General features: G+C 43.8%; 1 protein-coding gene across 1 annotated transcript in view; it reads left to right on the top strand.

Moving 5' to 3' along the window:
- The window catches only part of ADCY5 (adenylate cyclase 5), a 448,084-nt gene that overhangs the window by 379,478 nt on the left and 54,264 nt on the right, over positions 1 to 14,342 (top strand). Inside the window, exon 11 of the mRNA XM_060262724.1 lies at positions 1,808 to 1,905. Coding sequence (XP_060118707.1) covers positions 1,808 to 1,905 — 98 coding nt within the window. The remainder of the gene's footprint in view (positions 1 to 1,807; positions 1,906 to 14,342) is intronic.

Raw genomic sequence — 14,342 nt, 5'->3', positions numbered from 1 at the left:
TGTAACACACATCTTGTGGACTGACATCCAGCTATGCAAACCTCTACCTTGTCAAGCATCCACCCATACAAGCAAGCTTGCATGATTACACCCAAAGTTTCCCGTCTACAACAACAGTCTCGCCCATGATGAGGTCGGTGGGTAACTGCCTCCCAGGCCCAAGGGGAAGGGTTGGCCACCCCCAGAATCCATCTTTACAACTGGGTGACATCTCCCAGACCCAAGGGGGAGTGTGACAGGCCACTTTCCAAAGCCCAGTCACCAGTGGGAGGCAGGTGGGCAGCTACCTCCCAGGCCTGAGGAGGATTGCCCATCTGCAGCAACAATGTCTACAATGAGGAAGTGAGCAGTACTTGGCCCACCACAGCCAATCCTCACCAAACTTGGAGAGCAGGTAGAGGGCAGCTCAGGAAGGTGTGCTGCAAGTCTGATGACTTTAGCTTTTTGGGGTCCATTTGATGCACTCCTGAACATGCAGCTGCGATTTCCCCAGGGAGCACTTTCTTGGGAGCACCTGCTTTGGTGGACTGTAACTCAATCCCCCCTAAATCCAGTCCTCACCAAACTTGGAAGGAAGGTAGAGAAAAGTCAGCAGGACACTCACTGCAATTTTGGTAACTCTAGCTGCGGGGGAGGTGTTCTGCTGCATCACAAACCTCACGAACCACAAACCAGTTCATTGAATGGGAAGGTTCACAAAGGTTCGTGGTTTTTGAGACCCCACAAACCAGGGTGAACCTCCACTTTCCTGGTTTGTGCTCATCCCTAATTATAACCATATTTCTCTTTCACTCTCATCTACTCAAATATCCGCCTCAGTATACATCTGGTCATACACGGACTTAGAATTCCAAGCTTGGGATGGAGAGGTGAACCAATGAAGTCCTCACACATGTATATCCTCCACCTTGTGCTTCCCCTGCATGAAAAGAAACGATGGGTAGTCAATGCTGAACCTCCCCACCCCCCTCCACACTCACTGCTTTCCCCCTGTGGGCACTTTCACACACACTACATAACACACTTTCAATCTGCAGAGAGCCAGTTTGGTGTAATGGTCAAGTGTGTGGAGTCTTATCTGGGAGAACCAGGTTTGTTTCCCCACTCCTCCACATGCACCTGCTGATGTGACCCTGAGTCAGTCACAAGTTCTTGCAGAGCTGTTCTCTCAAGAGCAGTTTCTGTTAGAGCTCTCTCAGCTCCACCTACCTCACAGGGTGTCTGTTGTAGGGAGAGGAAGGGAAAGGAAATTGTAAGCCGCTCTGTGACTTCTTTGGGAAGTGATGGGTGGGACAGAAATCCAATCTCCTCTTCTTTTTCCTCTTCACTTTCCATGCACTCTGCAACTGGATTTTACTATGAAATGGCAAAATCCACTTGCAAATGGCTGCTGAAGTAGATTGAAACTGCATTATTTAGCAGTTGTGAAAGTGCTGACAAGTTTTTCCAACCAGCAGCTTGTCTTCTAGCCTGTCCTACTTCCATTTTTGGAATCCGTTTGGGAGAACAATGGCTTAAGGCTTCAGCACCCCTGCCTAATGTCCCCTTTTGTTCTTGAAATCTCATCCTCTCACCTCCACTTCATGTATCATTGGGGAAGATGCTCATTCACCAAGACAACGTCTGCCACTATCACATGTCTTTTTGCTGTGGCAGGTTCCTGTTGCGGTTCTCAAATCTTTCGTACAGACTGCCGAAGTAAGTTAGCAATGCAGCAAGAGAGCTAAATGGGTTGGGAAATGCAAATTTTGTCAAAGGCTCTCCTCTGAGAAGTCAGTGTGTGACATACAGCTTCATTTTCTTGCAGTATTCCAAACAGGTGGATGATCGATTTGGTGCATATGTGGCTTGTTCCTCCCTAGTCTTCCTCTTCATCTGTTTTGTACAAATCACAATTGTGCCACAGTGAGTAGATCTTGGTATCTCTCCTTGCATGGTTTATTTATTTTATTCTATTTATTTATTTACTTCATTGATACTCTGCCTTTCTCATTGGGGACCTAAAGTGGCTTACAGTAGTCTCCTCTCCTCCATTTTATTCTCACAACAACCATGTGAAGAACATATGAAGCTGCCTTCTACTGAATCAGACCCTCGGTCCATCAAAGTCAGTATTGTCTACTCAGACTGGCAGCGGCTCTCCAGGGTCTCCAGCTGAGGTTTTTCACGCCTACCTGCCTGAACCCTTTTTAGTTGGAGATGCCGGGAATCGAACCTGGGACCTTCTGCTTACCAAGCAGATGCTCTACCACTGAGCCACCGTCCCTCCCAATGTTAAGCTGAGAATGTTAATGTGAAGAATGTTAAGCTGAAAGTGTCCCAAGGTCACCTGTTGAACTTCCAGGGCAGAGTGGGGTTTCTGAACTGGGTCTCTCAGATTCTAGTCCAACACTAATAATTGCATCCTGCTGGCTGGCTTCCTTTTGAATCTGCACCTTTCTTGTACGACAGCCCCATTGAATGAAAACATACCTCCGTTGTATATGCAATTATGATTGTTCAAAATCATTTGTTTTGACATTGTCAGATGACACTGAGGCTTGTACCATCAGAATTTCTGGGGGTTTTTTACATATGATTTAATATTTTCATGTAAAAGGAAAATGGTTATCTGCTGAAGATACCATTATTTTTGCATTTCCGTACATCCACATGAAGAAAAATTCAGCACCAGTACTCAAACGGATTTTTAAATTATTAAAACATTGCCTTTGACTCATAGACCTTTGAGGGGAGCAGACCTATTTCCTCCTTTCCATTGCCATCCCACCACCACTCTTCCAGGCTGCTCCTGACTGTCGAGGTGCCTGCAAGAATGAGAGGAGAGAGGGCTACAGGGAAAATGACAAAAAGGGCAGCAATCACTCCCAACATCTTTTCAGAATGCCTGAGTGAGGAGGGAATAGTCCTATCAATTTGTGCATCTTTGTTTATTGGACATAGCCATGTTTAATGGATATGCTGTGTTGTGAATCCATTCTTCTGCTTTGTTGTGTAGCTTTTGTAGAATCTAGGATTTTTATCATAGTGAGACAAACAGGCTGGATGAGAAAAGACCTGATTTAAGTATCAGGCACTGAGGAAAGAACTGCCTTACCTGAAGGACTTCCATAAAGGACTTTCAAAGGGCACAGCTATCGCATGTGGATACACCAACTCCACTGTCATGAATGGGGAAGAGGAGTTCTGTGTAAATGTTAGGATGCTCATGGTCTTTCTGACCATAGTCTGTACAGTTTCAAAAATGTTTCTTCAACCATGGAAACTGATTAACTAGCTCCAGCTCCATTCCAGTTTTATGTTTAATTCAGGGGTTTTGCTCTGATGTTAAAAACAATAAACAAACAACCAAAGCCTGTTCAACACTTGCTTTTGTTTGCCAGAAGTAATTCCAAAATAAGCTTTCCAACATTTTGAAGCTGTTTCTTTTTGCTGCTGTCGTTTCTGTATACTTTTGCAACTCCAAAATAAACAAACATGCATTCGTTTCCTTTAAAACTAGATATTTGCTTGCCAAAAAAACTTAAACGTTGAAGCCATCTTTTTATTTATTTTAACAAATGGCCTTTCTGGCCACGAAAAGGGCAACCAAGGCAGCTAACAAGTTCAAACAGATAATAAAAATCACGTCTCAAAACCATTCAAACCAACAAAAACACATCATTAAAACCAGCTGAAATACTGTGGAGAAATGCCACTGGAGGCTGGGGGCAGCAGAGAGGATGGAGCGTATGGCCTGGGAGGGCGTGGCTGCCTAGTGCCTTCCCTCTGCCAGAGACCTCTCTTGAGCCAGAGCCCTGGCCAAGCTAGCCAGGACTGCATTCCTGTGCATTCCTACTCAAAAAGGCCCTGGCTACAGGTATTGTATCACTCCTGCACTGAAATATCTGCACAGGTTACCCATCTGTTCCGGGCACAATTCAGGTGTGCTGACCTTTAATGCCCTAAATGGCTTGGGGTCAGGATACCTGAAGGATCATCTTTCCCATACTATGCAGTCCTCTAGATGAGATCTGCCTCGTAAGCCTTCCTCTCTGTGCCCCCACCTTCAGAGGTGAGGTAGATGATAATTAGAGCATTTTCTGTAGTGGCACCTCACCTTTAAAACACCCTTTCCCTTGAGGCTTACCTAGTGCCTACTTACGATCTTTTAGACCAGGGGTGGCCAGCGGTAGCCAGCATGGCCAATGGCTGGGGTTGATGGGAGTTGTAGGCAAAAAAAAATCTGGAGAGCTACCTTTGGCCACCCCTGTTTTAGACTCCAAGCTAAACGACATCTTTTTACCCAGGCTTTTAATTAGGGGGTTTTATCTTCGCAGGTTTATAATGGTCTGCTTCTGTTTTCTGAGAGGGTTTTGTGCTACTTATGTCTACTGACTTGCTTTTTAACGTCTCGTTTTTAATGTCGTGGTGTTCTTTTATATTGTGGTTTTTTATTGGAAGTCACTTTGCGCAGGACTCTCAAGAAGTGGCATTAGAAATATTTTAAGTAAATGAACGACTCGATCAATAAGCTGTCATGCCCACATTACAATAAAGAAAAGAGGTTGGGAGAGACAGCAGGTCGACCCATTGCCTCTCCTCTTATGAGTCAATTCCTGGGTTAGGAGGCAAAGAAGAAGTCTTGGAAATACCTCCTACCCACTTTGGGATTCAGGAAGAAGAGGGAGAGAGGCTGCATTTCAGAGACTCATAGTTTGCCTTCTAAAGGCAGTTCCAGGGTTGTGGGAATGAGAGTAATGTGTTTCCGGCACATCTCTTTCCCAGGTAGCCTAGGAAGTGGCTTTACGAGAGTGGAAAAGACGCAATGTGAGCCAGTATGTTATGGTGATTAGAGTGTGGGACTAGGACTGGAGAGACCCACGTTCAAACCCCTACTGAATCCCAAAGCTCACTGGATGACCCTGGACAAGCCATTCTCCCTTAGCCTCACTTACCTTACAAGACTGCTGTGAAGATAAAATGGAGGAGAGCAAATCTTGTGCCCTTGGAGGAATGGTTGGGGTAAAACTCTGTTGGATTGAAGATGAGAGAAGAAAGTGGGGAAAGGGAATGAGCTAAAGCTGTGATGGGGAGAAGGTTAGTGGCAGAAAACAAACAATGACAAGTGGAAAGTATGACACTGCCTTCTAAAAACCGACATTCAAGAAGGGACAGAAATTGTCCACGTAGTAGTGAGAGTTAAAAACGTGTATTCTCAAAAGGGAGTCACAGCTAAATTTTGTTCAGTTGCTGTAGTTTGATGTGCGATTAAGAGTTATCACGATTGTTCCCTCTGCATCTAGGAGGCTTTGGATGACAAGTCTATGATTTCCATTATTTGTAAGTTCTGGTGATTGAGGCGGGATTTACTTTTGTACAACTCACTACTTTTATACCCTCAGTAACCCAAACAGTTTTCAGAAAGTTAATACATCACATCGGGGTCACCAAGACTGAAGCGGGATTTACTTTTGTACACCTCAGTACCCTAAACGACCTGCAGTTATCAGAAGGCTAATACAGATAAACGAATAAGTTTCAAGACCATACAGTTAAACTTTATTAGACTCCAGGCTTCTCCTTTAGACAGAAGGCTTAAAATATAGGCAGAAAGGCAAAGCAATTAGATAACGTTAGTACAATTTCAGAATACAGTTACACAGTTAGAATATAGTCAAGCATAGTTCAACAGACAAGCATAAAGCATAGTTCTATAAAAAGTCTTAAGTTCCAACAAGGAGTACATCCTGTTAGTCTACATTTTCCCAGTTAGTCCCAAGTCCCATTTAGTTTGACATGACCAGCATAGAGACAGTCTCCTGTCTCTAATGCAGATCAGCAACTTCTGCTCAAAATCCCAGGGTTTATAAAGAGTTTCCCCTCGGAAACTGGTATCACTATACTCTATCTTATCTGATAATATGCATCATCTACATTCCACAAAACCAGCTGTATCTGCAGATGGCCAATCTACTCTGTCTGGTTCCTGCTCATACCATATAAGGCTAAGGTTTATTTTATTTATTTATTTATTTATTTCATTCGATTTATATCCTGCCCTACCCCACCGAAGCGAGGTTGTCCTCAGGTAACTCTTACCTTTCACCTACTTTCTACTGACCTACATTTCTAGTAGTTAATTCTCAGCCTAAGCGATTAGCAAAATGAATGCTTGATAGGGCTGGATAGCTTGTGGCCAATTTCATAAGAGAACCAACCCCAAGAGAAATTCTGCCGCAATGATTTTCTTAGGATTGGGCGTTTTACTGAGCTTTTGCACAAAAATGAGGACACGTGTCCCTGATGGGTGGACCCCACCATTTTGTGTAATTCTGGAGATGTATCCCAGGCATTTATTTCAGGGGCAAATCTGGGCTTCTTTTCACAGTATCTCCTCTCAGAAATATATCCCTGTTTTGTAATTCCTGGGTTATATTTTATGAATATTGAGACATGGATATGTATGGATTTGGGCCTTTTAAGAAAAGTTCTAGAAAACAAGACTGAACCTAGAACTGTTTTAAAATTATTAGATATTTTCTGAATTATCAATTATACACAATATTTTTGAGGAGGTGATGGGCTGGAGGTCCCCTCTGGTGCTGCAGCACCCTCCACAGTTCTACTCCCCTGGGAGAACAGTCTGGGAGAGGAAGCGAGCAAAGCAAGCTTGAGGGGAGAGTTTCACATACTTCTGTTTATCCTCTTTTTGGCTTGTTTCCTGACTGGTGTCTACCTCCTTAGCTGTTTTTTAAGAGCTCCACCCTATGATGGTTTAGGCCCACTCCCTGACTAGGGTTGTCAGTCTCCAGGTGGTGTAGAAAAAAAGGAGGCCTCCCTGTGCTAAAGCAAAGCTACAATAGAAGAAACGTCAGGGTGAAACTATTAACACTATTCTATCAAAGCATTTATTACAAGAAAATAATAGTGGGGTGATGAGAAACTCGTAGCCTCTTCTTCTAAACTGTTTGTAATAAGAAATACAGAAGTGCACCCAGGCACTTTAACATTCTAAAACCTCTGCTTTTAAACAGACTGCAATAGAATACACAAGAGTGCATGCAGGCACTTTAACATTCTAAAACCTCTGCTTTTAAACAGACTGCAGTGGAATACACAAGAGTGCACCCAGGCACTTTAACATTCTAAAACCTCTGCTTTTAAACAGACTGCAATAGAATACACAAGAGTGCATGCAGGCACTTTAACACAACCTCTTTTTCCTAAACAGTCCGCAATTGCATAAATCCTTTTTCCAAACAGTTTGCAGGCACTATTTAAAGGTTAAGAGTCTTCATATGATTCATAAACCAAAACACTTGAAAACAGTCTGATGAATTTTTTCACCAAGAATGCACACAGGCACTTTTTTATGAGTTCCACATGAAATAACACAAAATCCTCACATCAAATAAATAATACAACTTCACAGTCAAGCAACTCAGTCCTCTATTATTTCAGTGATATGTAAGGATAAAGAATACATTCATCCACATAAAGCCAATCCACATTAGCCAGTGTCAAACATTCTGTTGCCTTTATGAAGACGGATGGCTTTTAAGTGGAGCCCAAAAATCATGTCACTTCCTCACAAGGCTCTAGTTCATTCTGTGTATAGATGGAGAACCCACTCTATAGCTAGATTCATCACCTGAAATAATTGAAAAGCTAGCCTTATTTTTATGTCTGGTAGCTAAGGGCCGATTACTTAATATTTAGATGGTATATGATTGACATACTTTTTTCCCCTTGTTACCTCTATACCTGTTCACTGTTCTTATTTACTATCTGATATGTGCTAATAAAGGCTTGCGTGTGTGTGTGTTATTTCATGTGGGACCCATAAAAAAGTGCTGTGTGCACTCTTGGTGAAAGAATTCATCACAGACTGTACATTTGACACCTCTGAGCTAGGGCCTCTATATTGCCCTCAACCATAGGCCCAGCAGAACTCTAAATCCCACAGGGCCCTAATCTCTCCTGTAAGGGGACAGGACGGTAGCTCAGTGGTAGAGCATCTGCTTGGGAAGCAGAAGGTCCCAGGTTCAATCCCTGGCATCTCCAAAAAGGGTCCAGGCAAGTAGGCGTGAAAATCCTCAGCTTGAGACCCTGGAGAGCCGCTGCCAGTCTGAGAAGACAATACTGACTTTGATGGACCCAGGGTCTGATTCAGTAGAAGGCAGCTTCATATGTTAGGGGAGGGACGGTGGCTCAGTGGTAGAGCATCTGCTTGATAAGCAGAAGGTCCCAGGTGTTCAATCCCTGGCATCTCCAAAAAGGGTCCAGGCAAGTAGGTGTGAAAATCCTCAGCTTGAGACCCTGGAGAGCCGCTGCCAGTCTGAGAAGACAATACTGACTTTGATGGACCCAAGAGGGTCTGATTCAGTAGAAGGCAGCTTCATATGTTAGGGGAGGGATGGCGGCTCAGTGGTAGATCATCTGCTTGGGAAGCAGAAGGTCCCATGTTCAATCCCTGGCATCTCCAAAAAGGGTCCAGGCAAATAGGTGTGAAAATCCTCAGCTTGAGACACTGGAGAGCTGCTGCCAGTCTGAAAAGACAATACTGACTTTGATGGACCCAAGAGGGTCTGATTCAGTAGAAGGCAGCTTCAGATGTTAGGGGAGGGATGGTGGCTTAGTGGTAGATCATCTGCTTGGTAAGCAGAAGGTCCCAGGTTCAATCCCTGGCATCTCCAAAAAGGGTCCAGGCAAATAGGTGTGAAAATCCTCAGCTTGAGACACTGGAGAGTCGCTGCCAGTCTGAGAAGACAATACTGACTTTGATGGACCCAAGAGGGTCTGATTCAGTAGAAGGCAGCTTCATATGTTAGGGGAGGGATGGCGGCTCAGTGGTAGATCATCTGCTTGGGAAGCAGAAGGTCCCATGTTCAATCCCTGGCATCTCCAAAAAGGGTCCAGGCAAATAGGTGTGAAAATCCTCAGCTTGAGACACTGGAGAGCTGCTGCCAGTCTGAAAAGACAATACTGACTTTGATGGACCCAAGAGGGTCTGATTCAGTAGAAGGCAGCTTCAGATGTTAGGGGAGGGATGGTGGCTTAGTGGTAGATCATCTGCTTGGTAAGCAGAAGGTCCCAGGTTCAATCCCTGGCATCTCCAAAAAGGGTCCAGGCAAATAGGTGTGAAAATCCTCAGCTTGAGACACTGGAGAGTCGCTGCCAGTCTGAGAAGACAATACTGACTTTGATGGACCGAGGGTCTGCTTCAGTATAAGGCAGCTTCAGATGTTCAGATGTTCAAGAGTATTCCACCAGGCTGGGGCCAGGGCCAAAAAAGCCACGGCCCTGGACAAGGACAGATGGATGCTCTTGGGGCCAAGTACCACCAGTCTTTCTGTTCCCTCATAAGGCTCTTCAGTTCCCTCTTTCCACATCTGAAGAAGTGAGTATCAATGAGAGATTATTTGTCTTCACTTTTCTGCATATGGAATCTATTTTCCTATTTAGAAATCTAGAAATGACCAGCAATGTGCACCTATTTCACATTGCTAGTAATTTGTAGATTTCACGTGCCACTAAAAAACAGACATCAGGTTATTCTGGGCAAAGTGTTACCTGCAAGAATAATCCACTCAGATATACACTTGCATAAGGGGAGGGGGGAAGTATGATCAATTTATGACAACAGGGCATACGAACTGAGGCTTTAGGAATCCTCAGGTTGCTCTGTCCTAGGCGGTGTTGGGTATAGCTTGCTACTTCCAGGAGCAACCAGTCATCACTCTCACACCTGCTTTTTGTGTAGCATGAACTCCTTTGAATGTTAGGCCACACACCCCTGATGTAGCCAATCCTACAAGAGCGTACAGGGCTCTTAGTACAGGGCCTACTGTAAGCTCCCGGATGATTGGCTACATTAGGGGTGTGTGGCTTAATATGCAAAGGAGTTCCTGCTACAAAAAAAGCCCTGAAAGAGTATCACTGATTTTTATAATATTTTCACAGCCTATCTTAATAAATGGCCCCCGGGCACATTATTGACAGCTGTACTGACAATTCCTGGTGGCAGGAATTTTTTAAACCTGCCAGAACTAAATGCTTTGCAGCAGAGCCCCGAGTCCCATACACAGCATGCATATTATTAGGTAGTTCTAATGATGGGCCTTCAGAAAGCTATATGGAGGGGGGGGGGGGTTGTCTATATATATGTATCAAATGTGTGCAAAGGATATTTGTGGCTATGTGATCAATTGCATGTTTTGGTTTTGTCCCTGCACTTCACTTACATCCCTCTCACACCTCCAAGGTTTCTTTTCATCATTTGCAATTAAGAGAGTGTGTCTTATACATAATGCTATGTATAAGGGGGATATGCTAAAACTGTTGTATAAGAAAAGTTGCAGCTGGTAAAGAGGTCAGTCCTCTTGTTTACTTGCTTGTTAAAAGGATATTATGTAGGTTTCAGGTGGTCTGTTTTAAACAAGCTGTACAGTTCAGGGACACAAGATTGAACCTATTTGTTATAAATTTTGTTTACTAGCTAACAGCAGACATTGGGATTTCTCACTCGGTTTTAACATGGGCGAATCTCCCATTATAAAGTTCATTTCAGGACTTGAGCCAGAAATTTTGCCTGCTAAAGATATAAGCTTATTTCCAGATCCTGTCATAATGATTTATAAGAAAGCCAAACACTGCTTGAATTCTCGGATTGCAGTTGGGAAGAGTAGATTAAAAATTAAGAGTAAATATATCTACAGCTTGACTTGGTTCTGCCAAACATTATGAATTCCAGGCATCTGCCTGTTAATAGGTACTTGGTAAGGTTGGGTGGATTGGTTAAAGCATTGCAAAATAATCTTACGTTGAAAGTGGTCTTTCTCTTTCAGGAGAATGCCAGAAGCTCTTAAAACATTAATTACAGAACCTGTAGAAATCCTAAAGTAATTTGACTCCCAAGGTTATGAATGGTGGATTACTGCTGTAATTATCATTTTTATACATAATAAAATAAGTGTAGCAGTTAAAACTAGGAGAGATCATTGGCAGCTAGCATTCTGGTAGCCATAATCTAAAGTCATAATCACTACAAAAAGGTAAAGGTAATACCCTGTGCAAGCACCAGTCGCATCATGACGTTTTCACGGCAGACTTTTTTTAATGGGGTGGTTTGCAATTGCAGTCATCTACACTTCCCCATCAGCAAGCTGGGTACTCATTTTACCAACCTTGGAAGGATGGAAGGCTGAGTCAACCCTGAGCCAGCTACCTGAACCCAGCTTCCACCAGGATCGAACTCAGGTCGTGAGCAGAGAGCTTGGATTGCAGTACTTCAGCTTTACCACTCTGCGCCACGGGGCTGCTTCAAAATCACTACACACACCACATATTACTGCCTTTTAGGGGAGGGGCCTGTAGCTTCGTGTCAGAGCATCTGCTTTTTAGGCAGGAGTTCCTAAATTCATCTCCAGTTAACAGAATCAGACAATAGACAATGTGAAAGACCTGTACCTAATATATGAAAGAGGAGCAATGTACTTGTTAGAGAGAGGCTGATGTTTGTATGAAGATAGGGGGGTAATTATTGTTATGGATTTCTGTAATATAAGAATTATATAAATGATCAACAATTGTTATTAACTGTCAGATTAGTAATATGGGTTGACAATTGGCATTGTTTTTGTGCCATTTAGCAAAGAAGCAAGAGATAAGGTGGGGGAAGGGGGCTTGTCTGCCTTTTTTTAGTTAAACTGCTTAGGTGAACACATCTTGCGCCGAGTACTGCCCTTAGACCAGGTGAAAAAATGTTGGACTCCAGTGCCTTCCTCCACAACTTGCTGTTCACCCCATACAAGGGTCAACATTTTTTAATTCCATGTATTGCCGTCTATTCTATCTGTAAGAATCGGTTCAATATACGCATGAGAATCTATATTTAAAATTTTGGCATCTACACCTTTTAAAAGAAATATCTTCCATCCAGATGTGTTCTCCAAGCTAATATGGACCATAGCCCACTTGGTTTTTGAGTAATCCCCATTAACTAAGTAAGTGTGTGTAAGTAAGCTGTATGGTCTGCTGGTGTTCAGGTGCTATGCATTTTTTACAACAAGTTTCTTCTTCATCCTTGCAGTCTCTCAGGTGTTTCCTAAGGAAGTGGTTAAAGACCAGATGTAGCACCCTGACCTGGATAGCCCAGGCAAGCTTGAAGCTAAGCAGGGCCAACCCTGGCAAGTACTTGGATGGGAGACCTCCAAGGAATACCAGGACCTGTCAAGCATGTGGGTTCAATGACGAGTCGAAGTTGATACAAAGACTACATTTATTGATAGACCGATATTTGCTATGTAACGGATTCTTGAGAATAATGCCGCATATACGTTGATACAATACTTTTTAAGACTTACTTCAAAAGGATTCCAAAGGATGGGGGTGTGGGGTAGCTCTCACACATAAACTATCATAAATGTCTACATTCTCACAGTGTTATCAGGACTCCGTCCTTGCTTTCCCCAGATGTCTCACACTCCCTACCGGGAATGTACGGGAAGGTGCTGATTACTGCTTCTCAAGTTAGTTTTATTTCTCACTACTTCTATTACTTAGGCAATAAAGCAAGAAGGGGGGAAGGAAAGAATAACAAAGCTAGCAAAGCTGGGTCCTCCATGATCAGAGGCGTCACTAGGGTGGGTTGCACCCTGGGGTGTAACTGATTCAAGTCACCCCCCCCCATTGGGCATCACCCCTTTTGGAGGGCTGCATCACCCCCTCCGCACACAACCCCGCCCACTTCACATGGCCCCTCCCTCATCCGTAATCCAAGATACCAGTTTTGCAGCATTTAAGTTTCCCCCACTCACCCACACGCTTTTAGCTGAGCCGGCGGCAGCACGGCCCTGGTTTCAGAATCCTGGCCAGCCCACACACAGCAGCAGCGTTCTAGTCCCAGGGCCAGCCTCTTCCTGTTGGGCCAATGAGAATGCTCTGGGGGAGGGCCGATGGCCCCCTTGGCCCTGCCCTAGTGACGCCGCTGTCCATGATACTTCACAGACCAGGGTTAGGCAGGACCCTATAACAATCAATTATCAATGGAATTTCACCATGCTTGACAGGACCAGGACGCAGAGGCTGGCAGCAAACCACCTCCCTGAATGTTATTGCCTTCCAGCCCCACTAGGGGTCTCCAGTAGTCAGCCATGACTTCCAGGCATGCACACATGTGCTCTCACATAGAGACACAACAACTGTAGTCACGTGCTAAGGTCTTGGATGTGTTTCTGCATCATATATGTACATGTGCTTTCAAGAGAAAGCTTTGGTGGATTCTGGTGCTTAAATTCTTTGAGGGGGGGGGGGGGGAAATGGCAGCGATAGTTTTAGTATAATCAGCAGGAATGCCACAAAAAGCTTGGTGAATAAATTAGCAAGTAGAATTGCTCTTTGTAGTCAGGAAAGAGCATGAAACCCAGCTGACTTTCATGTGGTTAGCCGTAATGTTACGGAGTGTGATAATCATTGCTGTTAAGTTATGTATGAGGTGAGTGGCAGAAGGCAGTGAGTGAGTGGCAGAAGGGGGGGGGGATCTTCTTTATGTGCTGTCATTAAAAAAAAAAAGCCAACAGAATATTGGAGTAAACTCCAAAGTAGCCTTTCTGATATGGATCCTATGCTCTGCTGTACAGTGGCTGTGGAGCATATGATCAAGTGTATGGTTATCGCTGGCTGGTGCAAAATAGCAATTTTATCCTGTACCACTTTGACTGTGGGCTTTTTTTTCAAGGTGGGAAAGAGGACAATATGAAGATGGCAAAACGAGAGGTGTGTCTGCTGGTAGCTGATTTGCTCAATATTATATAAATATTCTACTACAGGTCCCTAGTACTACTTTAGCAAGCCAGCAATGTGTGTGGAAAAGGGTTTTAATGGGGTATTTAAAGGCAAATGGGACATAATTTTATGCTCCTGCTCCACATGAGTTATTGTTTCATGAGCCTCCTTTATGTCAAAAACATAAAATACTAAGGACCAGGGCTTTTTTTGTAGAAAAAGCCCAATAGGAACTCATTTGTATATTAGGCCACACCTCCTGACACCAAGCCAGCCGGAACCACATTCCTGTTCAGAAAAAGCCCCTCTAATAACACAGATGTGGCATGAAATGCAGTGGACCCCAGTAAGCAACTACTTCATTACAAGTGCAAACTTTAGCCATTAATATCCCAATCAATGACCTGATTTGTTTATTCTCCAAGGACACACACAAGGTACAAGTTTAAATTGGTTTCAGAGTAATTTTCTTGCCTCGGGGAAATCTGCAGACTATAGTTCCATGGGGGAAGGGTATCTAAAAATGCTGAGGGTGCTGAGTCATCTGTCCTAGACACGTTGCAGGACCTACAGCT

Source organism: Heteronotia binoei, chromosome 21 (assembly GCF_032191835.1).
Source record: "Heteronotia binoei isolate CCM8104 ecotype False Entrance Well chromosome 21, APGP_CSIRO_Hbin_v1, whole genome shotgun sequence".
In the NCBI taxonomy this organism is placed as follows: domain Eukaryota; kingdom Metazoa; phylum Chordata; class Lepidosauria; order Squamata; family Gekkonidae; genus Heteronotia; species Heteronotia binoei.
This window is presented reverse-complemented; position numbering and strand designations above follow the sequence as displayed.